Source organism: Manacus candei, unplaced genomic scaffold, assembly GCF_025592945.1.
Source record: "Manacus candei isolate 608988 ecotype Guabito, Panama unplaced genomic scaffold, ASM2559294v1 h1tg000582l, whole genome shotgun sequence".
NCBI lineage: Eukaryota > Metazoa > Chordata > Aves > Passeriformes > Pipridae > Manacus > Manacus candei.
Window position 1 is genome coordinate 1 of NW_026138630.1, and position 27,397 is coordinate 27,397.

Consider the following 27,397-nt stretch of genomic DNA (forward strand, 5'->3'; position numbering starts at 1 on the left):
GGTCCCCACCAGACCCCGGCACCGGGGGGACCCCGCTGGGACCCCGACATCCCCCCGCTCTTGGGGGGGGCTGTGCCGGACCCCAACCCCCTCCCCGGGGCACGGGGGGCTCCCACCCCCATCCGGGGGTCCCTGGGGGGTCCCCGGGGGTCTCTCTCCCCATCCCCACGGTCCCACCGGCACCTCCCCCGCCCCTTTCCCGCCTTTTCGTGGCTCCGGGACAGGGTTGGGGGGTCCCGGCCGTGCCCCCCTCCTCATCCCTTGGGGGGGGTCCCAGCCGTGCCCCCTCCTCATCCCTTGGGGGGGGTCCCAGCCGTGCCCCCTCCTCATCCCTTGGGGGGGGTCCCAGCCGTGCCCCCTCCTCATCCCTTGGGGGGGTCCCGGCCGTGCCCCCTCCTCATCCCTTGGGGGGGTCCCGGCCGTGCCCCCCGTGCAGGGGGAGGGTCTGGGGGGGGGGCGTGGGGGTCGGCAGGGGGGGCTCCTAATCCCGGCTCCGACGGGACAGGGATGGGGGACGGCACTGCTGGACCCCCCAACTCCAGGGGGATCCCCCCCAGCGCTGGATGAGCCCCCCGGGGGGGTCATGGGGGGCTGTGACCCCCCCTCTGTCTCAAGGGGCACTGCCAGGAGCGCCCCCACCTCCCCCTGGGGGTCTCACACCCCCCCACCCCCAACCTCACCTGTCTGTGTTTCATTGCCAGGACGGGACCCCCGTGCCGGCGGCACCGACGGGGGATCCCACCGGGACCCCCAAACACCCCCCCGGGGGGGGGGCTGTGCCCGAGGGACCCCCATGGGGCACGTCCCGTCCGTCCCTGTGCTCACCCACCGGGGTGTGCCCAAGGGACCCCCATCCCGTCCATCCCTGTGCCCACCGGGGCTGTGCCCGAGGGACCCCCATCCCATCCATCCCTGTGCCCACCGGGCTGTGCCCGAGGGACCCCCATCCCATCCATCCCTGTGCCCACCGGGGTGTGCCCGAGGGACCCCCATCCCATCCATCCCTGTGCCCACCGGGGGGGGATCCCGGGGGTCTGGTGCCAACCAGAGCTGAGCCCCCCGTGCCACCCCGAGCCGGGCACCACCCCAGGGACCCCCGGGGACCCCCCGGGACCCCCCAAGCCCCTCAGCAGGGACCCCCCCAACCCCCCTGGGACCCCCCGAGCCCCTCGGCAGGGACCCCCCGAGCCCCCCGGGGCTGTTTCTGGGGGACACGGGGCTGCCGGACCCTCGTGTGGCTGCGCCGGGAGGAGACCCCGGGGGGGTTTGGGGGTGTCAGACCCCTCCTGTGCCCCCCCTGAACCTCCCCGGGGATCCTTTATCCCGAGCCCGGGATGTTTTCCCGGCCCAGCCGTAATTCCCGCCCGACACGGGGCCATCCCCTCCTTCCTCCTCCTCCTCCTCCTCCTCCCCCCTCCCCTCGGGCCGGGCCGGTCCCTTCCCGCGCTTTGCCCGATCCTGCCCCGTTTCTCCCCGTTCTGGCACCGCCGGCCTGGCACTTGTGGGGCCGTGGCTGGCGGTGTCCGTGTGTCCAGCAGTGTCCGTGTGTCCGTCGGTGTCCGTGTGTCCAGCAGTGTCCGTGTGTCCAGCAGTGTCTGTGTGTCCGTCGGTGTCCGTGTGTCCAGCAGTGTCTGTGTGTCCATCGGTGTCCGTGTGTCCAGCACTGACCCACCTGGTGTCCAGGGAGCCACGGGCCATGTCTGTGTGTCCAGCGGTGTCCGTGTGTCCATCGGTGTCCGTGTGTCCGCCACTGACCCACCGGGTGTCCGGGAAGCCGTGGGACTGGGTCTGTGTGTCCATCGGTGTCCGTGTGTCCAGCACTGACCCATCTGGTGTCCGGGAAGCCGTGGGACTGGGTCTGTGTGTCTGTCAGTGTCTGTGTGTCCGTCGGTGTCCGTGTGTCCAGCACTGACCCACTCTGTGTCCAGGGAGCCACGGGCTGTGTCCATGTGTCCCTCAGTGTCCGTGTGTCCAGCACTGACTGGGACTGTGTCTGTGTGTCCGTCGCTGTCCGTGTGTCCGGCACTGACCCACTCTGTGTCCAGGGAGCCATGGGCCGTGTCCGTGTGTCCATCGGTGTCTGTGTGTCCAGCACTGACCCACTCTGTGTCCAGGGACCTGCAGGGCCATGTCTGTCTGTCCGTCAGTCCGAGGAGCAGCAGGGCCGTGTCCGTGTGTCCATTGGTGTCCGTGTGTCCGGCACTGACCCACTCTGTGTCCAGGGAGCCTTGGGACTGGGTCTGTGTGTCCAGCAGTGTCCGTGTGTCCGGCACTGACCGGGGCCGTGTCCGTGTGTCCATCAGTGTCCGTGTGTCCAGCACTGACTGGGGCCGTGTCCGTGCGTCCGTCAGTGTCCGTGTGTCCAGCACTGACTGGGGCCGTGTCCGTGTGTCCATCAGTGTCCGTGTGTCCGGCACTGACTGGGGCCGTGTCCGTGTGTCCATCAGTGTCCGTGTGTCCAGCACTGACTGGGGCCGTGTCCGTGTGTCCATCGGTGTCCGTGTGTCCAGCACTGACTGGGGCCGTGTCCGTGTGTCCGTCAGTGTCCATGTGTCTGGCACTGACTGGGGCCGTGTCCGTGTGTCCGTCAGTGTCCGTGTGTCCGGCACTGACTGGGGCCGTGTCCGTGTGTCCGTCAGTGTCCAGCGCTGACCCGCTCTGTGTCCATAGACCTGCAGGGCCTTGTCTGTGTGTCCGTCGGTGCCGGTGCTGACCCATCCCTGTGTCCAGGGAGCCGTGGGGCTGTGTCCGTGTGTCCGTCGGTGTCCGTGTGTCCGGCACTGACCGGGGTGCTGGGGCCGCGTCCGTGTGTCCAGAGAGCTGTGGGGCCGTGTCCATGTGTCCGTCGGTGTCCGTGTGTCCAGAGAGCTGTGGGGCCGTGTCCGTGTGTCCGTCGGTGTCCGTGTGTCCGGCACTGACCTGCTCTGTGCCCAGAGACCTGCAGGGCCCTGTCCATCTGTCCGTCAGTCCGAGAAGCATCAGGGCCGTGTCCGTCGGTGTCCGTCGGTGTCCGTCTGTCCGGCACTGACCCACTCTGTGCCTGGGGTGCTGTGGGGGCGTGGCCATGAATCCGTGTGCCCACCACTGGCCCGTGCTGTGTCCGGGAGCCGTGTCTGTGTGTCCCTGTGTCCTTCTGTCCACCCCTGACCCGTGCTGTGTCCGGGAGCCGTGTCTGTGTGTCCTTCTGTCCATGTACCACCACTAACCCGTACTGCATCCAGGAGCCGTGTCTGTGTGTCCTTCTGTCCATGTACCCATCACCAGCCCATGCTGTGTCCAGGGGCTGTGTCCGTGTGTCCTTCTGTCCATGTACCCACCCCTGACCCATGCTGTGTCCAGGGGCCTTGTCTGTTTGTCCTTCTGTCCATGTACCCACCCCGACCCGTGCTGTGTCCGGGAGCTGCGTCCGTGTGTCCCTGTGTCCGTGTGTCCACTACTGACCTGTGCTGTGTCCAGGAGCCATGTCCATGTGTCCCTCTGTCCCTGTGCCCACCCCTGACTTGTGCTGTGTCCAGGAGCCGTGTCCATGTGTCCTTCTGTCCATGTACCCACCCCTGACCCGTGCTGTGTCCAGGAGCTGTGTCTGTGTGTCCCTCTGTCCATGTACCCACCCCTGACCCGTGCTGTGTCCAGGAGCTGTGTCTGTGTGTCCCTCTGTCCCTGTGCCCACCCCTGACCCGTGCTGTGTCCAGGAGCCGTGTCTGTGTGTCCCTCTGTCCATATACCCACCACTGGCCCATGCTGTGTCCAGGAGCCGTGTCTGTGTGTCCTTCTGTCCACATACCCAGCACTGGCCTGTACTGCATCCAGGAGCCGTGTCCATGTGTCCCTCTGTCCACGTCCCCACCCCTGACCCGTGCTGTGTCCAGGAGCCGTGTCCCTGTGTCCCTCTGTCCCTGTGCCCACCCCTGGCCCGTCCTGTGTCCAGGGGCCATATCCATGAATCCACATGCCCACCCCTGACCCGTGCTGTGTCCAGGAGCCGTGTCCCTCTGTCCCTCTGTCCATGTGCCCACCCCTGACCCGTGCTGTGTCCAGGGGCCGTGTCCGTGTGTCCCTCTGTCCCTGTGCCCACCCCTGACCCGTGCTGTGTCCAGGAGCCGTGTCCCTGCGTCCCTCTGTCCCTGTGCCCACCCCTGACCCCCTCTCTCCCCGCAGCGAGGAGAAGGCCGAGGAGAACCTGCAGCGGCCGCCCAAGGCCAAGAAGGTGAAGAAGGAGCGGAAGGAGCCGGAGCCGGCGCAGCCCGCGGCCGAGCCCGCCGAGGCCGGCAAGGCCGAGAGCTCGGAGGGGGCCGGGGCGGCCCCCGCGGCCCCCGAGGCGTCGGCGTCGCCCAAGCAGCGCCGCTCCATCATCCGCGACCGCGGGCCCATGTACGACGACCCCACGCTGCCCGAGGGCTGGACCCGCAAGCTCAAGCAGCGCAAGTCGGGGCGCTCGGCCGGCAAGTACGACGTCTACCTGATCAAGTGAGTGCCTTGGGGGGGCTCGGGGAGGGGGTGGAGGGCCGGGGGGGGAGTGCCTTGGGGGGGCTCGGGGAGGGGGTGGAGGGCCGGGGGGGGGTCCCGCCGGCCGGTGCTGACGGTCCCTTTGCCTCCCCAGCCCGCAGGGCAAAGCCTTCCGCTCCAAGGTGGAGCTGATCGCCTACTTCGAGAAGGTGGGGGACACGTCGCTGGACCCCAACGACTTCGACTTCACGGTGACGGGGCGCGGGAGCCCCTCGCGCCGCGAGCAGCGACCCCCCAAGAAACCCAAATCGCCCAAGGGCCCCGGGACGGGCCGCGGCCGGGGGCGGCCCAAGGGCAGCGGCGGCTCCCGGCCCAAGGCGGCGGCGGCGGCTCCGGTGGCCGAAGGGGGGGGCGGCCAGGCCAAGCGGGCGCTGGAGAAGCCCCCCGGGAAGCTGCTGGTGAAGATGCCGTTCTCGCCGGGGCAGCCGGGCCCCGCCGCCCCCCCGGCCCCGCGGCGGCCGGGCCGCAAGCGCCGCGCCGAGCCCGACAGCCCGGCCGCGCCCAAGAAACGCGGCCGCAAACCCGCGGGCGCCGCGGGGCCGGGGGGGCCCGGCGGGCCCGACAAGAAGGCGGCGACCCCCCCCCGCCGTGCAGGAGACGGTGCTGCCCATCAAGAAGAGGAAGACGAGGGAGACGGCGGCGCTGGAGTCGGCCACGGCGCCATCGGCCACGGCGGCTTCGGCGAGACCCCCCTCGACCCCCCCCCGGGGCGCGGGGTCCCCGCAGCGCCCGCAGCCCCGGCCGGCGCAGCAAGGAGGGGAGTCCCAAGGGCCGCGGGGCCCCCCCGGCGCCGCCCCCCCCCTCCGACGCCGCCCCCCCCCGCCGCCGCCGCCGCCGCCCCCCGAGCCCCCCAAGGACAGCGCCAGCGCCGCCCCCCCCCCCGGCGCCGCCCCCGCCGCCGCCCCCCCAGGACTTGAGCGGGACGGGGTGCGCGGAGCAGAGGGGGGGCCCCGCGGCCCCCGACGGCTGCGCCAAGGAGCCCCCTAAGACTCAGCCCCCCCCGCCGCCACCGCCGCCCCCCCCGGCGCCCTACAAACACCGAGGGGAGCCCGAGCACAAAGACTCTGCCTCCTCCTCCTCCTCCTCCTCCTCCTCCTCCTCTTCCTCCTCCTCGTCCTCCTCGTCCTCGTCGGCGCCGCCCCCCCCCCAGCGCGGCCGTGCCGCGGCCCCCCCCGGCCCGCGACGAGCCCGTCGACACGCGGACGCCTGTGCCCGAGCGGGTCAGCTGACTGTGACGTCGCCGCACGGACGGACGGACGGACCGACGGACGGACGGACGGGCCCCCTCCCGGCCCCTCCCCCCCCCGAGGGCAGCGCGGCCCCCCCAGCCCACCCCCGACCCCCCCCCCCCCCCCAGTTTTTATTACCGACAAGCACAGCGAGGGCCGCGGGACCCCCCACTTTGCACTTTGGGCTCTGAAAAGGGGGGGGGGGGGGGTTCATGCGGGCCCCCCCGAGGCCGGGCAGGGGGTGTGGGGTGGTTGGGGGGGGGTCGGGGGGTCGCGTCTTCCCCCCCCTCCCGGCGCCGCTTTTCTCGTTCTTCCAGTTCCGTTCCGCGTTTTCCGCCCGTGGGAACCATTTGCACTAAGGAGGGGGGGGGCGGCGGGGGCGGGGCCGGGATCCGGCCGCCGTCCAATGGGGAGCGGCGCTGCTGAGGGGGGGGGCGGGAGCGAGGCCGCGGCCAATCGGGAGCGGCCGGGATCCAGCGTGGAGCCAATCAGGAGGGGCGGCCCGGTGGGGCGGGGTCTGGTCTGAGAACCAATCAGGGGCAGCTTTGAGTCGGGCTGGGATCCACCACTGAGCCAATCAGGAGGGGCGGGATCCGGTCTCGAGCCAATCAGGAGCGACTCGGTTGAGTTGGGGTCTGATTTCGAGCCAATCAGCAGCTCTCAGTTTGTTCGGGATCGGGTGTGGAGCCAATCAGGAGGGAGCAGGTCTCAGGCCAATCAGGAGGGGCAGGATCTGGTCTCAGGCCAATCAGAAGCAGCGCTCAGGAGGGGGTGGGACCTGGGCTTTGGCCAATCAGGGTGTCTCTGTCGAAGCGGGATCTGGTCGGGAGCCAATCAGGAGCAGCGCTCAGGAGGGTGGGGCCAGGTCTCGGGCCAATCAGGAGTGACTCAGCACAGAGGCGGGGCCGGGTCTGCAGCCAATGGGGAGCCACGGTGGCGGGGGGGGACGCGGAGGGGGGTGGGGGCGATGCCGGATCCCCCTGGACCGAGGTGGGATCGAGTCTGGAGCCAATCAGGGATCACAGCGGGTTGGACACTGTCCAATCAGGAGCTGGGGGCGGGGCCGGGATCCTGCGGGGGCGGGGCTGGATCCAGTCCCAGGAGCGACTCCAGGTGGAGGTGGGATCCGGCCACATTCCAATCGGGATTGGCTCTGGATTGGAGGGGCGGGGCCAACCCCATCCAATGGGGAGTCGCTCTGCCTTGGGGCGGGATCCAGTCACAGCCAATCAGGAGAGGCTGCAGGTGTGGGCGGGGTCCGGTGTGGAGCCAATCGGGAGCAGCGATGAACTGGGGAGGGATCTGGTCCGGGGCCAATCAGGAGCGAGCGTGGACGGGGCAGGGACCTGGTTTGGAGCCAATCAGGATTGAGCATCGCAGGGGAGGGATCTGTTCCGGAACCAATCAGGAGCGAGCGTGGACAGGGCAGGGGTTTGGTGTGCAGCCAATCAGGAGTGAGTTTGAATAGGGGAGGGATCTGGTCTGCAGCCAATCAGGAGTGAGCGTTGTGTGGGAGGGGTCTGGTCTGCAGCCAATCAGGAGTGAGTTTGAATAGGGGAGGGATCTGGTTCTGAGCCAATCAGAAATGAGGATTGCAGGGGGGGGATCTGGTCTGCAGCCAATCAGGAGCGAGCACAGGTGGGAGGGATCCCTTTGCCTGGGGGGGGGAGGGTCCGATCTCAGTCCCCACCCCCCGCCCGCCCCTCCCCCACCACCCACGTGTCCCGTCCCGGGGGGGGAGGGGAGGGGAGGGGTCCCCGTCCTGCACTTTACCTGCCCGGGGGGGGGAGGGGTCACTCCCGGGGGTCCCCCCCGCGCCCCCCCCCCGTTCTTCCAACCCCCCCCCCGGGGGTCCCCTCCCCCACCCGGCTCCTCATGGCAATAACGGGGGGGGAGGGGCGGCCCGGGCAGAGCGAACCCGGGGGGAGGGGGGGGCTCGTCCCGAGGGGGGGAGGGGCTCGGGGGGCTCCGCGCGGGGGGGGGGAGGGGGAGGGGGCCCCCCCCGCACCTATTTATTCTCTCGAGTCACGCGGAGACGTTTTGCCTTATAAAGTTCCGGAGAAGCCCCTCGGTGTCGGTTGTTTCGGGGGTCCCGCGGCGCCGCCCCCCCCCCCGGCCCCCCCCCGGGTCTGTGTCTGTGCTGCTGCTGCTGCTGCTGCGCGTGATCCAGCGATTATAAATCTGTGTAACCCACCTCGGCCTCCCGCGCCTCTTTCATCGGCCCCGGGACCCCCCAGGGACCCCCCCAAATCCCCCCAGAGCCCCCCCAATCCCCCCAGACCCACCTCGGCCTCCCGCGCCTCTTTCATCGGCCCAGGGACCCCCCAGGGACCCCCCCGGGGACCCCCAGAGCCCCCCGAATCCCCCCAGACCCATCTCGGCCTCCCACACCTCTTTTATCGGCCACGGGACCCCCCCGGGGACCCCCGAATCCCCTCAGGGACCCCCAGAGCCCCCCAAGTCCCCCCAGACCTATCTTGACCTCCTGTGCCTCTTTTTTCAGCCCTGGGACCCCCCCTGGGGACCCCTAGAGCCCCCCGAATCCCCCCAGAGCCCCCCAAATCCCCCCAGACCCACCTCAGCCTCCCACGCCTCTTTCATCAGCCCAGGGACCCCCCAAATCCCCCCAGACCCACCTCGGCCTCCCGCGCCTCTTTGATTGGCCCAGGACCCCCCCAGGGACCCCCAAACCCACCCAAATCCCCCCAGACCCACTTTGGCCTCCTGCACCTCTTTGCATCGGCCCCGGGACCCCCCTGGGGACCCCCAGAGCCACTTTGGCCTCTGGTGCTTCTTTGGCTCAGTCCTGAGACCCCCCCGGGGACCCCCAGAGTCCCCCCCAGACCCGCCTCAGCCCCTGGTGCTTCTTTGCCCCATCCTTGGTGTCCTGAGACCCCCCAGAATCGCTCCAGACCCCCCACCCACCCCCGACGGTTCTTTGGCTCGGTCGTGACACCCCCTGGGGACCCTCAGCCCCCCCCGTTCCCCAGAGCCCCCAGACCCCCCATCCCCGGGACCCCCCAAATCCCCCCGGAGCCACCTTGGCCTCCCGTGCTCTTGGGCTGGGCCCTGAGACCCCCCGGGGACCCCCAAAGCCCCCCCAGGGACCCCCAGACCCCTCCGAGCCACCCTTGCCTGGACCCCCCAGAACCCCCCCAGACCCACCTCCGATGGTTCTTTGGCCCTGGGGGTCCTGAAACCCCCCCCCAGACCCCCCATTTCCCAAATCCAGCATCCTCTGGAGCCCCCAGACCCCCCCTGGACCCCCCAGACCCCTCTAGAGCCACCATTCCCCAAATCCAGCATCCCCTGGAGCCCCCAGACCCCCCCTGGACCCCCCAGACCCCTCTAGAGCCACCATTCCCCAGACCCCCCATCCCCCAGGAACCCACAGACCCCCCCAAACCCCCCGAGTGGCAGCAGGGGAGGGGGGACAGGTCACTCGGGCCGTGGATCCCCCATTGCTCCAGCGGATCCCGATCCCTCCCAGCAGCCCTGGGGTTGGGGGTCCTGGACCCCCCCCGTGTGACGTCACTGGATCCCGGGCAGGGGGGCCCGGATCTCCCCCCGAGGCTCCAGCGGATCCCAAACTCCCCCCCCTCGTGTCAGATGGTCCCAAATATCCCGGGGGGGGGGGATTAGAGGGGTCCCAGGGATCCCAGAGCCCCCCCGGCGACATCACTGCATCCCGGGTGACGTCACTGGATCCCGGGTGACGTCACTGGCTCCCAGGATGACATCACGGACCCTGGTGATGACATCACTGGACCCTCCCAGGTGACGTCACTGAACCCCCCTGGAATGACGTCACTGGATGCCCCCCCCCAACCTCACAGGGCCTGGGGTGTCCCCCCCCCCTCCCCTGGGTGTCCTCGCAGTTGTGACGTCACATCCCCACTGATGACGTCATCGCTTCGGCCCCGCCCCGGGGGCGGTTCCGCCACACTCAAGATGGCGCCCGTTGCCCCGGCAACCGCGGGGGGCGGGGCTTCCGCCGCGCTGCGGGGGCCCGGCGCTGCCGCCAGGGGGCGCCTGTGAGCGGAGGGGCGGGGCTTGAGGGGGCGGGGCTTGAGAGGGGGCGGGGCTTGGGGCCCTCCGGATGCAGGCGCTGAATGGGAGGGACTGGGGGGCACTGGGATGGACTGGGATAGACTGGAAGGGCACTGGGATGGACTGGGGGGCACTGACATGGACTGGGAGGGACTGGGGTGGCACTGGGATGGCACTGGAAGGGACTGAGATTGACTGGGAGGGCACTGGGAGGGACTGGGACAGACTGGTGTTGACTGGGATGGCACTGGGAGGAACTGGGATGTATTGGGGTGGACTGGGATGGACTGGGAGGGACTGGGAAGGACTGGGAGGGACTGGGAGGCAGCGGGTCTGGGTGAAGGGGATACTGGAATGGTTTTGGGGGTCCCAGGGGGGGTTGGGGTCTCTGAGGGAGATTTGGGGGTCCCTATGGCAGGTTTGGGGGTCCCTGGTTCAGTTTGGGGTCCCTGGGTGGGTTTTGGGGTCCCCTAAAGAAGATTTGGGGGTCCCCATGGCAGCTTTGGGGAGCCCCGTGGAGATTTTGGGAATCCCAAGGGGGGCTCTGAGGGGCTTTGGGGTCCCTGGAGGGGCTCGGGGGGGGCTTTTCGGTCCAGGGGGTGTGTTTGGGGGGCTCTGGGGGTCTTGGGGGGGGGCTCCAAATGCCAAACGGGTGGGGGGTGTCCCCAAAATTGGGGGGTGCCCCTCAAAATTGGGGGCGGGACCCCAAAACCAGAGGGGGGGTGTCTGCCAAACAGCCTCTCACGGACCCCCCAGAGCCTCCGGGAGCCCCCGAGCCCCCCCAAATGTTCCCCAAGGACCCCCCAGTATTCACCTGGGACTCCCTTGAACCCCCCAAGCCCCCAGACTCCCCCTGGGACCCCCAAAATTCCCCCCAGGCCCCCCAAAGGAGGGGGATGATGATGGGGTTTGGGGGGCTGCAGTGGGACCCTCCCCCCAACAGCGACCCCCAGAAGGTGGTGAGGGGAAAACAGGACCCCAAAATGGGCACCGGGACCCCCAAAATGGGCATCGGGACCCCTGAAATCGCCACTGGGACCCCCAAAATGGGCGTTGAGACCCTTGAAATTGGCACCGGGCCCCCCAAAAATGGCAACTGGGACCCCAAACACCCCCAAAATTTCCACTGGGATCTCCCAAATGGGCGTTGGGACCCCCGAAATGGCCACTGGGGCCCTCCGGGGAGGTCACTGTCACACCTGAGCGTTTATTGTCACACCTGGGGGGGGGTTTCACACCTGAGGCCGCGCCTGAGGTGGGTGGGAAGACCCCAAAGCCCCCCAAAATCCGCCCCAAATCGCCCAAAATCCTCCCCAAATGCCCTCAAACCCCCTCCATCCCCAGCCCGGCTCTGCTCTGAGGGGCCCCTCCACCCCCTTCCCCCCCAGCAGCGCTTTTTGGGGTCCCGGAAGGGTCAAAATTGAGGCAAAAAGCTCCAAGTTCGGGTCTTTGCCCAAAACCCGCCGTTAGGAGCGGGCAGGCAAAGCGCGTGCGCGGCGAGGGGGCGGGGCCACGCATGCGCCGCCCCGCCCACTCAGTGGCCGCGCGTGCGCAGCGCCCTCCGCGGCCGTTAAGCGCCACTATCCGGGTCCTGGCGGGCGCCATCTTTGTGGCGGGTGGAGGAGACGCGTCCAAAATGGCGGCTCCCAAGCGCCAGTAGCCGGCGCGGCGGGCGGGCCCTTCTCGGCTTTTCAGCGCGGCGGCGGCGGCCCGGAGCGAGCGGCGGCGGCGGCGGGTAGCGACGCCCGTGCTCTGAGGGCGGCGGGTGGCTGCAGGTGCGGAGCGGCGGCGGAGCGGCGCCGGGCGAGCGGCGCATCCGGGTCCCGCGGCCGCCGCCATCTTGGGCCGCCTCGGAGCCGCTGCGGGCTCCCCGCCCGCGCCATCTTGGGGCGCCGCCATCGGGGCTACCCCGGGAGGGGAGCGCGGGGAGGGCGGCGGGACCAGCGCGGGGAGGGCGGGGTGCGGGGGGCACCCACAGCTGCGCTCCCGCCCCGGGCAGGCGCCGCCATCTTGTGCGAGCGGCGGAGAGGAGGAGGAAGAGGAGGAGGCGGAGGAAGATCCGGGCACCGGGCGGCGCCATCTTGGACCCTCCTTTCCCACAGCAGCGCGCCGCCATCTTGTGACCCCTCCCCCGCGCACACGGGCACCGGCCGCTCCGCCGCCTTGGAGCCGCCGCGGTAGCGGAGCCGCACCCGGTAAGGGCGGGAAGGAACGAGGAGTCTGGGGGTGGCTTGGGAAACGCGAGGGAGGCGGCGGGAGAAGGCACCGGGCGCCAGTTGCGCGGCGCGGGCGGCGCCATCTTGGGAGGGGCCGCGCGGGGTGTCAATGGCGACATCCGGGTCCTTCCCCCCCCATCACCACCCCCGGGGCGCCATCCTGGGAGGGGCCCCGCCCACATCCGGGGCCCCGCGCGCCGCCATCTTGGGAGTCCTGAGGGGGGCGGGGGGCGATGGTGGCGCCGGGACCCCGCTGACACACACCCCCCCCCCAAGATACCCTGAACCGTCCGCGCCTTTCGCGCTGGCGGAGCCGTGAGGCTTAAGAGCGCTTGTGGTCGCCCGTTACTCCCGAAAGCCCCGGGGAGGAGCAGCGGGAAGAGGAGGGGGCGTTGCCGGGGAGAGGGCGGGGCGCCCCAAGATGGCGGCGCCCATGGCGGGCTGAGCGCTCCGTACAGCGCCGAGCTCGCCGCGAGACGAGCCCGCGCCGCCCGCAGCGAGGCCGCGGGGCACTCGGTGTGTGCGGGGGGGGGCGAGTCTGGGGCGGCGGAGAGTGATGGCGGGAGTGAGAGCGGGTGTGAGGGGCGGGACTGCGAGATGGCGGCTCTTGGCGGGCCGCGGAGGGGGCAGAACCGGCGGGAAGGAGGGGGCGGCTCCTTTAAGAGGCGGGCCGGAGCGGGCGTGGCCAGGGAAGGGGCGTGGTCACACCCCCTCCGTTGGCGCCATGGCCGCGCCCCCTCATGGCGGCTCCGTACAACCCCCACAGTCCCTTCCGCCGCTCTCACCGGCTCCGCCGCTACCGGAGTCGTTCCCGGTACCTTTGAGGAGTTCTTGGGACCCCTCCGAGACCCCTCAAACCGCCGCCGCCCCTCCCCGTGTGTGTGTGTGTCCCCACAATGTCGCCCCCCGTCCCCCGCCAAGATGGCGCCGCCCGGGCGCGGAGGGGGCGCGTCCCGCGCTGCCCCGCCCCTTTTGCCTGGCCCCGCCCACCCCGCCGCGGCCGCCGGACACAGGCGCAAGATGGCGGCTCCCAGGGCGGCGTGAGGGACCCGCCGCTGCCGCGCTCCGCCCGCAGCCGCTGCCCCGAGCCGGCACCCGCCAGCGCCCGACACAACCCCGGGGCCGCCGCCGCGAACCGGGAGCGGCCGAGGGGCCGGGAGGGGAGGCGGCGGAGGGGCCGCGGTGAGCGGGGGGGGAGGCGGTGGGGGGGAGGCGGCGGCCGCCATTTTCCGCTCGGGCAGAGACAAGATGGCGGCGCGCAGGGCAGGGGGGGGAGGGAGGGGAGGGGCAGGGCCGGGGGGGGGGGCGCGGGCTGAGGGGGGGGGGAAGATGAAGCCTGAGGGGGGCAATTAATTGTTCATTGGGGGGACAATTAATTGTACGTTGGGGGGTAATAAGTTTTACAGCGGGGGGGCAATAATGGGGGGGAGAGTTCTAGGAGGGGGGGGGGCCGCGGGCTGAGGGGGGGGCTGGGGGGGAGATGAAACCCGAGGGGGCAATTAATTCTTTACTGAGGGGGGCAGTTAATTGCATACCGGGGATATAATTAATTGTACCCCGGGGGGGTAATACCGGGGGGGGGGGGTAGTTAGTGATGGGGGACGGAGGCTGTTTAGGGGGGGGGAACCCCGTGAGGGGGTTTTTTGGGGAGGGGGAGATGAAACCTGAAGGGGTAATTAATTGTACCCCGGGGGTTAATTAATCGTACCTCGCGGGGGCAATTAATTGAATAGCGGGGGGGGGCAATAATGGGGAGAGAGTTATGGGGGGGGGCGCGGGTTGAGGGGGGGGCTTGAGGGGGTAATTAATCGCACAATGGAGGGCAGTTAATTGTACAATGGGGTAATTAGTTGTCTAACGAGGGGTAGTTATTGGTGGGGGAGGGGCACTGCCTGGGGGGGGCAAGGGAAATAATTGTACCCCGGGGGGCAATAACAGGAGAGTAATTGGGGGGGGTAATTTTAGGGGGAGAATAAACCCCATGGGGGGGGGAGGGGATTGGACACAAAGGGATAATTAACAGGGAGGGTTAATTACCCCCCTCAGGCACCAGTGAAGGGTTGGGGGGGTTAATTAGTGGCCTGGGGGTAATTGTAATGGGGAGGACATTTGATGTCGGGAGAATCTTTTAAGGGAGGTAATTTTATATTTGGGGGGGGGATCAACCCCCCGGGGCACTTTAGGAGGGGCATTTGCAGAGCTGGGGGCGATTCCACCCCCCCCGGGGTAATTGTGGAGCTGTGGGGGGTGATAATTAATCACCAAGGGAGTAATTGGGGGGGGCAGGTAGAGGTGACCCCCATCTCCCAGGAGTTTGGGGACACCCTCCCCATTGTCTCAGGGGGTCTGGGGACCCCTCCAGCCCCAAATTTGGGGGTGACCCCATTACCAGGTACCCCCTGACCCCCTGTTTGCAGGGCTGGGGGGATAATTAAGCAGTGGGGGGGTTAATGAGGCAGTGACAGGTTTGGGGTGACCCCGAGTTTGGGGGTCCCACTGACACCTCCATGACCCCCAAGTTCGGGAACCCCTCTGCCCCCCCCTTTGTTGGGTTGGGGGGGTAATTAAGCAGTGGGGGGGGTAACGAGGTATTGACAGGTTTGGGGGTGACCCCAGGTCTGGGGACCCCCTGACCCCCAAGTGTGAGGGTCCCACTGACACCCCCTTGACCCCCAAGTTTGGGGACCCCCCTGACCCCCCTCTTTGCAGGGCTGGGGGGGTAGTTAAGCAGTGGGGGGGGGTAACAAGTGACCCCAAGCCCGGAGACCCCCCTGACCCCCAAGTGTGAGGGTCCCACTGACACCCCCCTTGACCCCCAAGTTTGGGGGACCTCTCCCAACCCCCAAATTCAGGGATCCTTCATGACCCCCCCCAGGTCCCCCTTGTGTGGGGACCCCCCTCTTTGGGGGGGGTGTTTGGGGGCCATGGGGGGTTGTTTTGGGGTGTTCCCCATATCCTACCCCCCCTTGGCCCCCCGTTTCCCCACAGGACAGGCACTGGGGGGGGGCTCAGTGTCTTTGGGGGGGTTTTGGGGGGTCTCAGGGTCACTGGGAGAGTTTTGGGGGGTCTCAGGGTCATTGGGGGGGTTGGGGGGTCTCAGGGTCACTGGGGGGGACTTGAGGGGGCTCAGTATCTTTGGGGGGGTTGTTAGAAGGAATTTGGGGGGTCTCAGTGTCTTCTGGGGGCTTGGGGGTGCCCCCCATGCCCCAATTCTCTCCCCCATCCCCTTCTCTCCCACCCCCCCAAGACAGGTAGTAAGGGGGGGGGGTTCAGAGTCAATGGGGGGCATTTGGGGGTCTCAGTGACATTGGGGGGGTTCTGGGTGCCCTGACCCCCCAGGACAGGCAGTGGGAGGGTTTGGGGGTCTCAGTGTCATTGGGGGGTTTCTGGGTGCCCTGACCCCCCCAGGGCAGACAATGGGGGGGGTCTCAGTGTCCCCAGGGGGTTTCTGGATGCCCTGACCCCCCCGTTTCCCCCCCAGGACAGACAATGGTAGGGTTGGGGGGGGGGGTTTTGGGGTCTCAGTGTCCCCCAGGGGGTTTCTGGGGGGGGTTTTGGGGTCTCAGTGTCCCCAGGGGGTTTCTGGGTGCCCTGACCCCCCAGGGCAGACAGTAGGAGGGTTTGGGGGTCTCAGTGTCCCCAGGATGTTTCTGGGTGCCCTGACCCTCCCGTTTCCCCCCCCAGGACAGGCAGCGGGGTGATTTTGGGGTCTCAGTGTCCCCAGGGGGTTTCTGTGTGCCCTGACCCCCCCGTTTCCCCCCAGGACAGACAATGGGGGGGGTTTTGGGGTCTCAGTGTCATTGGGGTGTTTCTGGATACCCTGACCCCCCCGTTTCCCCCCAGGACAGACAATGTGAGGGTTTGGGGGGGGGTTTGGGGGTCCTCAGTGTCATTGGGGGGGTTTCTGTGTGCCCTGACCCCCCCCCGTTTCCCCCCCAGGACAGACAATGGGGGGTCTCAGTGTCATTGGGTGTTTCTGTGTGCCCTGACTCCCCCGTTTTCCCCCCCCCAGGACAGGCAATGGAAGGGTTTGGGGGTCTCAGTGTCCCCAGGGTGTTTCTGTGTGCCCTGACCCCCCCATTTCCCCCAGGACAGGCAGCAGGGGGGGTTTTGGGGGTCTCAGTGTCCCCAGGGGGTTTCTGTGTGCCCTGACCCCCCCGTTTCCCCCCAGGACAGGCAGTGGGGGTGATTTTGGGGTCTCAGTGTCCCCAGGGGGGTTTCTGTGTGCCCTGACCCCCCCGTTTCCCCCCCCAGGACAGACAATGGAAGGGTTTTGGGGTCTCAGTGACACTGGGGTGTTTCTGTGTGCCCTGACCCCCCCGTTTTCCCCCCCCAGGACAGACAGCAGGGGGGTTTTGGGGGTCTCAGTGTCCCCAGGATGTTTTCTGTGTGCCCTGACCCCCCCCGTTTCCCCCCAGGGACAGACAGTGTGAGGGTTTGGGGGGGGTTTTGGGTGTCTCAGTGTCATTGGGGATGTTTCTGTGTGCCCTGACCCCCCCGTTTCCCCCCAGGACAGGCAGCGGGGTGATTTTGGGGTCTCAGTGTCCCCAGGATGTTTCTGTGTGCCCTGACCCCCCGTTTTCCCCTCCCAGGACAGGCAATGGAAGGGTTTGGGGGTCTCAGTGTCATTGGGGGTGTTTCTGGGTGCCCTGACCCCCCGTTTCCTCCCAGGGCAGACAATGGGGGGGGTTTTTGGGTCTCAGTGTCATTGGGGGTGTTTCTGTGTGCCCTGACCCCCCCGTTTCCCCCCCCCAGGGCAGACAATGGGTGGTCTCAGTGACACTGGGGTGTTTCTGGGTGCCCTGACCCCCCCCGTTTCCCCCCCCAGGACAGGCAGCAGGGGGGTTTTGGGGTCTCAGTGTCATTGGGGTGTTTCTGTGTGCCCTGACCCCCCGTTTCCCCCCCAGGACAGGCAATGGAAGGGTTTGGGGGTCTCAGTGTCCCCAGGATGTTTCTGTGTGCCCTGACCCCCCATTTCCCCCCAGGACAGACAATGTGAGGGTTTGGGGGGGATTTGGGGGTCTCAGTGTCATTGGGGATGTTTCTGTGTGCCCTGACCCCCCCGTTTCCCCCCAGGACAGGCAGCGGGGTGATTTTGGGGTCTCAGTGTCCCCAGGGGGTTTCTGGGTGCCCTGACCCCCCCGTTTCCCCCCCCCAGGACAGGCAATGGAAGGGTTTTGGGGGTCTCAGTGTCATTGGGGGGGTTTCTGTGTGCCCTGACCCCCGTTCCCCCCCCAGGACAGGCAGCGGGGTGATTTTTGGGGGTCTCAGTGTCATTGGGGGTGTTTCTGGGTGCCCTGACCCCCCCATTTCCCCCCCCAGGGACAGGCAGCAGGGGGGTTTTGGGGTCTCAGTGTAATTGGGGGTGTTTCTGTGTGCCCTGACCCCCCCGTTTCCCCCCCCCAGGACAGGCAGCGGGGCGCATGGCAGGCCTGGGCGGGGGGGGTTCCCCCCCGCGGGCCCCCCCGGCCCCCCCCCGCGCTGCAGCCGCGCTGGAAGCGGGTGGTGGGCTGGGCAGGGCCCGTGCCAAGGCCCCGCCACGGGCACAGGGCCGTGGCCATCAAGGAGCTCATCGTGGTCTTCGGGGGCGGCAACGAGGGCATCGTGGACGAGCTGCACGTCTACAACACTGGTGGGTACCCGGGGGGGGCATGGAGGGTCCCCGGGGGGGGCACAGGGGGTGTGGGGTAACCCCAAAATAAATGGGGTGTCCTCACAACAAGAGGCATCGTGGACGAGCTGCACGTCTACAACACCGGTGGGTACTGGGGGGGCACGGGGGGGGCACAGGGGTGTGGGGTGACCCCACAATGGGGCATCGTGGACGAGCTGCACGTCTACAACACCGGTGGGTACCCAGGGGGGCATGGAGGGACCCCGGGGGGGGCACAGGGGGTGTGGGGTGACCCCACAACAAGGGCATCGTGGACGAGCTGCACGTCTACAACACCGGTGGGTATAGGGGGGCACCAGGGGGGCACAGGGGGTGTGGGGTGACCCACAATGGGGCATCGTGGACGAGCTGCACGTCTACAACACCGGTGGGTACCCGGGGGGGCACGGGGGGGGGCACGGGGGGTGTGGGGTGACCCCAAAATAAATGGGGTGTCCTCACAACGAGGGCATCGTGGACGAGCTGCACGTCTACAACACCGGTGGGTACCGGGGGGGTCCTGAGGGGGCTGCAGGGGCTAACGGGGGGAATGTGATGTGTTTTCCTTCTTGCTGACCCCTCTTTGTCCCCCCCCCCAGCCACCAACCAGTGGTTCATCCCCACGGTGAGGGGGGGCATCCCCCCATATCACTGACCCCCCCTGTGCCCCCCCAGCCACCAACCAGTGGTTCATCCCAGCGGTGAGGGGGGACATCCCCTGTGCCCCCCCCATGTCACTGACCCCCCCTTTGCCCCCCCAGCCACCAACCACTGGTTCATTCCAGAGGAGGGGGGACATTCCCTGTGCCCCCCCTGTGTCACTGACCCCCCCTGTGCCCCCCCCCGTGTCACTGACCCCCCCCTGTGCCCCCCCCATGTCACTGACCCCCGTTTACCCCCCCAGCCACCAACCAGTGGTTCATCCCGGCAGTGAGGGGGGACATTCCCTGTGCCCCCCCACATGTCACTGACCCCCCCTGTGCCCCCCCCATGTCACTGACCCCCCCTGTGCCCCCCCCATGTCACTGACCCCCGTTTACCCCCCCAGCCACCAACCAGTGGTTCATTCCAGAGGAGGGGGGACATCACCTGTGCCCCCCCGTGTCACTGACCCCCCCTGTGCCCCCCCCCTGTGTCACTGACCCCCCTCTGCCCCCCCAGCCACCAACCAGTGGTTCATCCCTGCGGTGAGGGGGGACATCCCCCCCGGCTGTGCCGCCTACGGCTTCGTGTGTGACGGGACCCGGCTCCTGGTTTTCGGGGGATGGTGGAGTATGGCAAGTACAAGCAACGACCTCTACGAGCTACAGGTACCCCCCTGAACCCCCCCCGAGCCCCCCAAACCCTGGGTGACCCCCCTGAGCCCCCCCCGAACCCTGAGTGTTCCCCTGAACCCCCTTGGGTCCTCCTGAGCCCCCTGAACCCTGGGTGACCCCCTGAGCCCCCCCCTGAACCTTGGGTGACCCCATAACCCCTCATAACCCCCCCAAACCCTGGGTGACCCGCCTGAGCCCCCTGGATCCTCTTGAGCCCCTTGAACCCTGGGTGACCCCCATAACACCCCTGATCCCCCCTGAACCCTGGGGGACCCCCATAACCCCCCTGAGCCCCCCTGAACCCTGGGTGACCCCCATAACCCCCCTGAGCCCCCCCAAACCCCGGGTGACCCCCATAACCCCCCTGGATTCCTCCTGAGCCCCTTGAACCCTGGGTGACTCCCCCAAACCCCCCTGAACCCTGGGTGACCCCCATAACGCCCCTGAGCCCCCCCCTGACCCCCCCCCCCAAACCCTGAGTGACCCCCCTGAACCCCCCCTGGACCCCCCTGAACCCTGGTGACCCCCATAACCCTCCTGAACCCTCAGTGTTCCCCTGAACCCCCTTGGATCCTCCGGGATCCCCCATTCCCCAGGACCCCTTGTTTCCCCCCCAGACCCCCCTGGATCCCCCAAATCCAGGATCCCCCATTCCCAGGACCCCTGCTTTCCCCCCCCAAATCCAGGATCCCCCATTCCCCAGGACCCCTGGGTTCCCCCCCCCAAATCCAGGATCCCCCATTCCTTGGACCCCTGGGTTCCGCCCCCCAAATCCAGGATCCCCCATTCCCCAGGCCCCCCTGGATCCCCCCAAATCCAGGATCCCCCATTCCCCAGGACCCCTGGTTTCCCCCCCAGAGACCCCTGGATCCCCCATAAATCCAGGATCCCCAAGACCCCCCCTGGATCCCCCAGTGTTGGGACCCCCCATTCCCCAGGACCCCTGGTTCCCCCCCAGACCCCCCTGGATCCCCCCAAATCCAGGATCCCCATTCCCCAGGACCCCTGGGTTCCCCCCCAAATCCAGGATCCCCCATTCCCCAGGACCCCCTGTTCCCCTCTGGCCCCACCCTTATCCCCCCCAAATCCAGGATCCCCATTCCCCAGGACCCCTGGGTTCCCCCCCAAATCCAGGATCCCCATTCCCCAGGGACCCCTGGGTTCCCCCCCAAATCCAGGATCCCCCATTCCCCAGACCCCCCTGGTTCCCCCCCCAATCCAGGATCCCCCCGATCCCAGCTGTCCCCCCCTCCCATTCCAGGCCAGCCGCTGGAGTGGAAGCGACTGAAGGCGAAGACCCCCAAAAACGGGCCCCCCCTTGCCCCCGGCTGGGCCACAGCTTCTCCCTGGTGGGCAACAAGTGTTACCTCTTTGGGGGGCTGGCCAACGACAGCGAGGACCCCAAAAACAACATCCCCCGGTACGGGCACCCCAAAACCTTGGGAGTGGGGAGGGGGGGCACTGGGACCCTGTTTGGGGGGGAAATGACAGTGAGACCCCAAAAACAACATCCCCTGGTGTGGGCAGCCCAAACCCTTGGAATTGGGGAGGGGGCACGGGACCCTTTTTGGGGGGGGAAATGACAGTGAGGACCCCAAACCTTGGGAATTGGGGAGGGGGCACTGGAACCCTGTTTGGGGGGGGGAAATGACCCCAAAAACAACATCCCCCAGTACGGGCACCCTAAAACCTGGGAATTGGGGAGGGGGCACTGGGACCCTGTTTGGGGGGGAAATGACAGTGAGGACCCCAAACCCTTGGGAATTGGGGAGGGGGCACTGGAACCCTGTTTGGGGGGGTGACAAATGATAGGGAGGACCTCAAAACCAACATCTCCCTGTAGGGCATCCCAAACCCTTGGGAATTGGGAGGGGGCACTGGAACCCTGTTTGGGGGGGTGACAAATGATAGTGAGACCCAAAAACAATGTCCCCTGATATGGGCACCCCAAACCCCTGGGAATTGGGGAGGGGGGCACAGGTGACCCTGTCCTTTTGGGGGATGGCACAGGTGACCCTGTTCTTTAGGGAGAGGGGCACAGGTGACTTTGGGGCCACCCCAGCTGTGTTTTGGGGGCATCCCAAGGACCCCTGGGTGCTTTGGGGGTGGCACAGGTGACCCTGTTCTTTTAGGGGATGGCACCAGGTGACCCTTTCCTTTTGGGGGGGGGGTGTCCCAGGTGACTTTGGGGCCATCCCAGGGCCATCCCACAGGTTTTGGGGGCATCCTGTGGACCCCTTGGTGCTCTGGGGAGGGGGCACAGGTGACCCTCTTCTTTTGGGGGGTAGCACAGGTGACCCTTTCCTTTGGGGGGGTGTCCCAGGTAACACTTTATGGAGAGGGGGCACAGGTGACACTGGGGCCACCCCAGCTGTGTTTTGGGGGCATCCAGGGACCCCTGGGTGCTTTTGGGGGTGGCACAAGTGACACTGGGGCCACCCCAGCTGTGTTTTGGGGTCTCCTACAAACCCCTGTGTGTCCCTCAGGGTAGAGGTACCTCGGTACTCCCCCCCTCCATCCCCTGACAACCTTTCTGGGGGTCTCCCCCCTCCCCTCGTGCCCCCCCGACCAGGTACCTGAACGACCTGTACGTGCTGGAGCTGCGCCCGGGCTCGGGGGTCCTGGCCTGGGACATCCCCATCACTTACGGGGTCCTGCCCCCGCCCCGCGAGTCCCACACGGCCGTGGTGTACACCGAGAGGGACGGGCGCAGGTCCCGCCTCGTCATCTACGGGGGCATGAGCGGCTGCAGGCTGGGGGACCTGTGACCCTCGACATTGGTATGGGGGATTTGGGGGGGTTTGGGGGTCACCAGGGGCTGGGGGGGCTCAGGGACACTGGGGGGGCTCAGGGGGGTCCGTGGTGTACACCAAGAGGGACGGGCGCAGGTCCCGCCTCGTCATCTACGGGGGCATGAGCGGCTGCAGGCTGGGGGATTTATGGACCCTCGACATTGGTATGGGGGATTTGGGGGGGGTTTGGGGGTCACCAGGGGCTGGGGGGCTCAGGGACACTGGGGGGTCCAGGAGGTGCCAGGGGAATGGGAGCAACCCGGGGGTCCCACCATCTCTGGGGTCATGAGGGGCTGTAGGCTGGGGGACCTTGACATGGGTTATGAGGGGCTTTGGGGGGTCACCAGGGGGCTGGGGGGGCTCAGGGGGGGTTTAGGGGTGCCAGGGGAAGGGGGGGGGTGCTACCATCTATGGGGGCACAAGGGTGTCCAGGCTGGGGGACCTGTGGACCCTCGACATTGGTATGGGGGGCTTTGGGGGTTTTTGAGGTCACCAGGGGCTGGGGGGGCTCAGGACACTGGGGGGGCTCAGGGACACTGGGGGGGTCCAGGAGGTGCCAGGGGAATTGGGGCAACCAGGGGGTCCCACCATCTCTGGGGGCATGAGGGGCTGCAGGCTGGGGGATCTGTGGACCCTCGACATTGGTACAGGGGGCTTTGGGGTGGTTTGGGGGTCCCCAGGGGTCACTGGGGGGCTCAGGGACACCGGGGGGGCTCAGGGGGGTCTGGGGGGTACCGGGAGAGGGACGGACACATTTTTGGGGTGGTTTTGGGGGCGTTTCTTCACGTCCTTGGGCTGATTCTTCACCTTTCAGTGGGTTTGGGGGCCATTTCTCCCCAGTTTGGATGATTTTGGGGCCATTTCCTCCCATTTTGGGTGGTTTGAGGCCATTTCCACCCATTTTGGGTGGTTTTGAGGCCATTTCCTCCCATTTTGGATGATTCTGGGCCGTTTCTTTGCATTTTGGGTAGTTTTGAGACCACTTCTTCCCGTTTGGGTTGTTTTGAGGCCATTTCTTCCTGGTTTGGGTGGTTTGGGGGCTGTTTCTTCCCATTTTAGGTGATTTTGAGGCCATTTCCTCCCATTTTGGGTGGTTTTGGGGCCGTTTCTTCCCGTTTTGGATGATTTGGAGGCTATTTCTTCCATTTTGTGTAGTTTTGGGGCCATTTCTTCCCATTCTGGGTGGTTTTGAGGCTGTTTCTTCCATTTTGTGTAGTTTTGGGCCGTTTCTTCCTGTTTTGGGGCCGTTTCTTCCTGTTTTGGGCTGTTTCTTCCCATTTTGGGCAGTTTTGGGGCCATTTCTTCCCATTTTGGGTGGTTTGGGGGCCTTTTCTTCCCATTTTGGGCAGTTTGGGGGCCGTTTCTTCCCGTTTGGGGTGGTTTGGGGGCCGTTTCTCCCCATTTTGGGCAGTTTTGGGGCCGTTTCCTCCCGTTTTGGGTGGTTTGGGGGCCGTTTCCTCCCGTTTTGGGTGGTTTGGGGCCGTTTTCTGACGCTGTCGGTGGTTTTTGGGGTCCCCAGAGACGCTGACGTGGAACAAGCCGAGCCTGAGCGGGGTGGCCCCCCTGCCCCGCAGCCTCCACTCGGCCACCACCATCGGCAACAAGTGAGTCTGGGGGAGACCCCCCCCCCAAAAAACACCCCCCTGACCCTCCCCTTGCCCTGGGGGGGGGACATGGGGGGCCCTGGTGTCCCTGTCACCACGAAAGGGGGGGTTTGGGGTCCAAAGGGGGGGGTCTTCTGGTTTTTAGTCACTTAAGGGGGTGTCCCCCACCCCCAGGGGTCCCCCCCACGTGCCCTGGACCCCCCTTTGTCCTGGGGGGGGGGAAAAGGGGGGATCTGGGTGTCATCAGGGGGGTTTTAGGGGTCCCAGGGGATCCCTGTTTCATCTTAACCCTTAAATTAATGTGGGGGGTCTCCTGGGACACTCCCCCCCGACCCCTGGGACCCCCCCCTGGGACCTCTCTGACCCCCCCTGACCCCTGGGACCCCCCCGACCCCTTTAACCCCCCCAGGATGTCCATGTTTGGGGGGTGGGTGTCTCTGTGACCCCCTGTGACCCCCCCTGACCCCTGTGACCCCAGGATGTCTGTGTTTGGGGGGTGGGTGACCCCCTGTGACCCCCCTGACCCCTGTGACCCCCCCTGACCCCTTTGACCCCCAGGATGTACGTGTTTGGGGGGTGGGTGTCTCTGTGACCCCCCCTGACCCCCCTGCCCCCTGTGCCCCCCAGGATGTCCGTGTTTGGGGGGTGGGTGCCCTGGGTGTTCCCCTGACTCCCCCTGACCCCTGTGACCCCCCCTGACCCCTGTGCCCCCCAGGATGTCCGTGTTTGGGGGGTGGGTACCCCTGGCTGTCCCTGTGACCCCCCTGACCCCTGTGACCCCTGTGCCCCCCAGGATGTCCGTGTTTGGGGGGTGGGTGTCTCTGTGACCCCCTGTGACCCCCCCTGACCCCTGTGACCCCCCCTGACCCCTGTGCCCCCCAGGATGTACGTGTTTGGGGGGTGGGTGACCCCCCCTGACCCCTGTGACCCCTGTGCCCCCAGGATGTACGTGTTTGGGGGGTGGGTGCCCCTGGTCATGGACGACGTGAAGGTGGCGACGCACGAGAAGGAGTGGAAGTGCACCAACACCCTGGCCTGCCTCAACCTGGGTGAGGGGCTGGCACCCCAAAACCCCCCCACACTGACCTGGGACCCCCAAAACCCCCCCAGACTGACCTGGGACCCCCAAACACACCCCACACTGCCCTGGCACCCCAAAACCCCCCCAGACTGACCTGGGACCGCCAAAACACACCCCACACTGCCCTGGGACCCCCAAAACCCCCCAGACTGACCTTGGAACCCCCAAAACACACCCCACACTGCCCTGGCACCCCCAAATCACACCCCACACTGCCCTGGCACCCCCAAAACACACCCCACACTGCCCCACACTGCCCTGGGACCCTCAAAACACACCTCACACTACCCTGGGACCCCCAAAACACACCTCACACTGCCCTGGGACCCCCAAAACACACCCCACACTGCCCTGGGACCCCCAAATCACACCCCACACTGCCCTGGGACCCCCAAAACCCCACTTAGAACCCCCCAACCCCCTCCTAAGCCCCCAAAGCTCAGTCAGAGCCCCTCAAACCCCAGTGAGAGCCCCTCAAACTCTTCCCTGAACCCCCCAAACTCCACTCAGAGCCCCTCAAACCCCTCCTGGAGCCCTCAAACCCCTCCCTAACCCCCCAAACCCCACTCAGAGCCCCTCAAACTCTTCCTTGAACCCCTCAAACCTCCCTAGAACCCCTCAGACCCCACTGAGAGCCCCTCAAACCCCTCCCTAGGCCCCCCAAACCCCTCTGTGAACCCCCCATACCCCCCCCAGAGCCCCTCAAACCCCCTCTAGAACCCCTCAAACCCCCCAGAGCCCCTCAAACCCCTCCTAGAACCCCCCATACCCCCCTAGAGCCCCTCAAACCCCACTCAGAGCCCCCCAAACCCCTCCCTGAACTCCCTAAGCCCCCAAACCCCTCTGTGAATTCCCATACCCCCCCTAGAGCCCCTCAACCCCCCCAGAGCCCCTCAAACCCCCCTTAGAACCCCCCAAACCCTCCCTAGAACCCTTCAAACCCCTCCTAGAACCCCTCAAACCCCTCCCTAAGGCCCCCCAACCCCACTGGGAGCCCCCAGCCCCCTCCCTGAGCCCCCCAAACCCCTCTGTGAACCCCCCATACCCCCCCTAGAGCCCCTTCAAACCCCCCTTAGAACCCCCCCAAACCCCACTCAGAGGCCCCCAACCCCTCCCTAAGTCCCCAACCCCCACTCAGAGCCCCTCAAAACCCCTCCCTGAACTCCCTGAGCCCCTCAAACCCCTTCTAGGACCCCCCCAAACCCCTCCGTGAACCCCCCATACCCCCCCCTAGAGCCCCCCAAACCCCACTGAGAGCCCCTCAAACCCCCTAGAGCCCCTCAAACCCCCCCTAGAGCCCCTCAAACCCCACTGAGAGCCCCCTCAAACCCCCTAGAGCCCCTCAAACCCCCCCTAGAGCCCCTCAAACCCCCCTAGAGCCCCCATATCCCCCCTAGAGCCCCTCAAACCCCCCTTAGAACCCCCCAAACCCCACTGAGAGCCCCTCAAACCCCCCCTAGAGCCCCCATATCCCCCCTAGAGCCCCTCAAACCCCCTTAGAACCCCCCAAACCCCACTGAGAGCCCCCCAAACCCCCCTAGAGCCCCTCAAACCCCCCTAGAGCCCTCAACCCCCCTTAGAACCCCTCCCACCCCCTCCCACGCCCCCCCCCAGCTCCAGGGGGGTTGGGTGTGACCCGTCCGTGCCCCCCCAGACTCGATGTCGTGGGAGCCGCTGGTGCTGGAGACGCTGGAGGACAACGTGCCCCGGGCCCGCGCCGGGCACTGCGCCGTGGCCATCGCCACCCGCCTCTACATCTGGAGCGGCAGGACGGCTACAGGAAGGCCTGGAACAACCAGGTGTGCTGCAGGACCTCTGGTACCTGGAGACAGGTGAGCCCGGGGGGGTCTGGGGGGGTTTGGGGGGCCCTGGGCCTGTACTGGAGCTTCTGGGGGTCCCAGGTGTGTTAGAAGGACCTCTGGTACCTGGAGACAGGTGAGCCTGGGGGGGTTTGGGGGGGTCTGGGGGGGTTTGGGGGGTTTGGGGGCTGCAAGGACCTCTGGTACCTGGAGACAGGTGAGCCCGGGGGGGTTTGGGGGAGTCTGGGGGGGTTTGGGGGGGTTTGGGGGGCTGCAAGGACCTCTGGTACCTGGAGACAGGTGAGCCCGGGGGGTTTGGGGGGGTTTGGAGGGGTTTGGGGGGTCCCAGGTGTGCTGGAAGGAGCTGTGGTACCTGGAGACAGGTGAGCCCGGGGGGGTTTGGGGAGTCTGGGGGGGTTTGGGGGGGTTTGGGGGCTGCAAGGACCTCTGGTACCTGGAGACAGGTGAGCCTGGGGGGGGTTTGGGGGGGGTTGGGGGGCCCTGGGCCTGTACTGGAGCTTCTGGGGGGTCCCAGGTGTGTTGGAAGGAGCTGTGGTACCTGGAGAAAGGTGAGCCTGAGGGGGTTTGGGGGGGTCCTGGGGCTGGGGGGAGTGCAAGGTGTGCTGCAAGGACCTCTGGTACCTGGAGACAGGTGAGTCTGGGGGGGGTTTGGGGGCTGCAAGGACCTGTGGTACCTGGAGACAGGTGAGGTCTGGGGAGGTTTGGGGGGTTTGGGGGGTCCCAGGTGTGTTGGAAGGAGCTCTGGTACTGGAGACAGGTGAGCCTGGGGGGTTTGGGGGGGTCTGGGGGGGCGGCAAGGAGCTGTGGTACCTGGAGACAGGTGAGCCTGGGGGGGTTTGGGGAGTCTGGGGGGGTTTGGGGGCTGCAAGGACCTCTGGTACCTGAGACAGGTGAGCCTGGGGGTGTTTGGGGGGGTTTGGGGGAGTCTGGGGGGTTTGGGGGGCTGCAAGGACCTCTGGTACCTGGAGACAGGTGAGCCTGGGGGGGTTTGGGGGGTTTGGGGAGTCTGGGGGGGTTTGGGGGGCTGCAAGGACCTCTGGTACCTGGAGACAGGTGAGCCTGGGGGGGTTTGGGGGGGTCTAGGGGGTTTGGGGGGTTTGGGGGGGTTTGGGGGGTCCCAGGTGTGCTAC

The 27,397-nt window shown here is 67.2% G+C and overlaps 2 protein-coding genes and 1 long non-coding RNA gene across 3 annotated transcripts; all 3 read left to right on the forward strand.

The window, feature by feature from the left end:
- The first annotated feature begins 4,132 nt into the window (after positions 1–4,132).
- On the forward strand, positions 4,133–5,493 carry LOC127466060 (methyl-CpG-binding protein 2-like). Its single transcript, XM_051776666.1, is given in 3 exon segments — positions 4,133–4,467; positions 4,601–5,090; positions 5,092–5,493. Coding segments are annotated over 3 exon segments (990 nt in total). The 5' UTR covers positions 4,133–4,369.
- A 6,617-nt stretch (positions 5,494–12,110) lies between these two features.
- LOC127466061 (host cell factor 1-like) lies at positions 12,111–26,898 on the forward strand (the record flags this gene model as incomplete). The annotated part of the gene is given in 14 exon segments (XM_051776667.1): positions 12,111–12,237; positions 12,315–12,517; positions 17,408–17,633; positions 18,816–18,964; positions 20,232–20,241; positions 20,244–20,279; positions 20,282–20,390; positions 21,543–21,683; positions 21,859–21,926; positions 23,282–23,366; positions 24,309–24,415; positions 26,102–26,212; positions 26,215–26,246; positions 26,865–26,898. Coding segments are annotated over 14 exon segments (1,438 nt in total), but the record flags the coding sequence as incomplete, so codon positions are not given.
- LOC127466062 (uncharacterized) lies at positions 13,864–15,000 on the forward strand. Its single transcript, XR_007902585.1, has 3 exons — positions 13,864–14,466; positions 14,600–14,677; positions 14,822–15,000. It is a non-coding gene; the product is annotated as an uncharacterized LOC127466062 (long non-coding RNA).
- Positions 26,899–27,397: the final 499 nt, after the last annotated feature.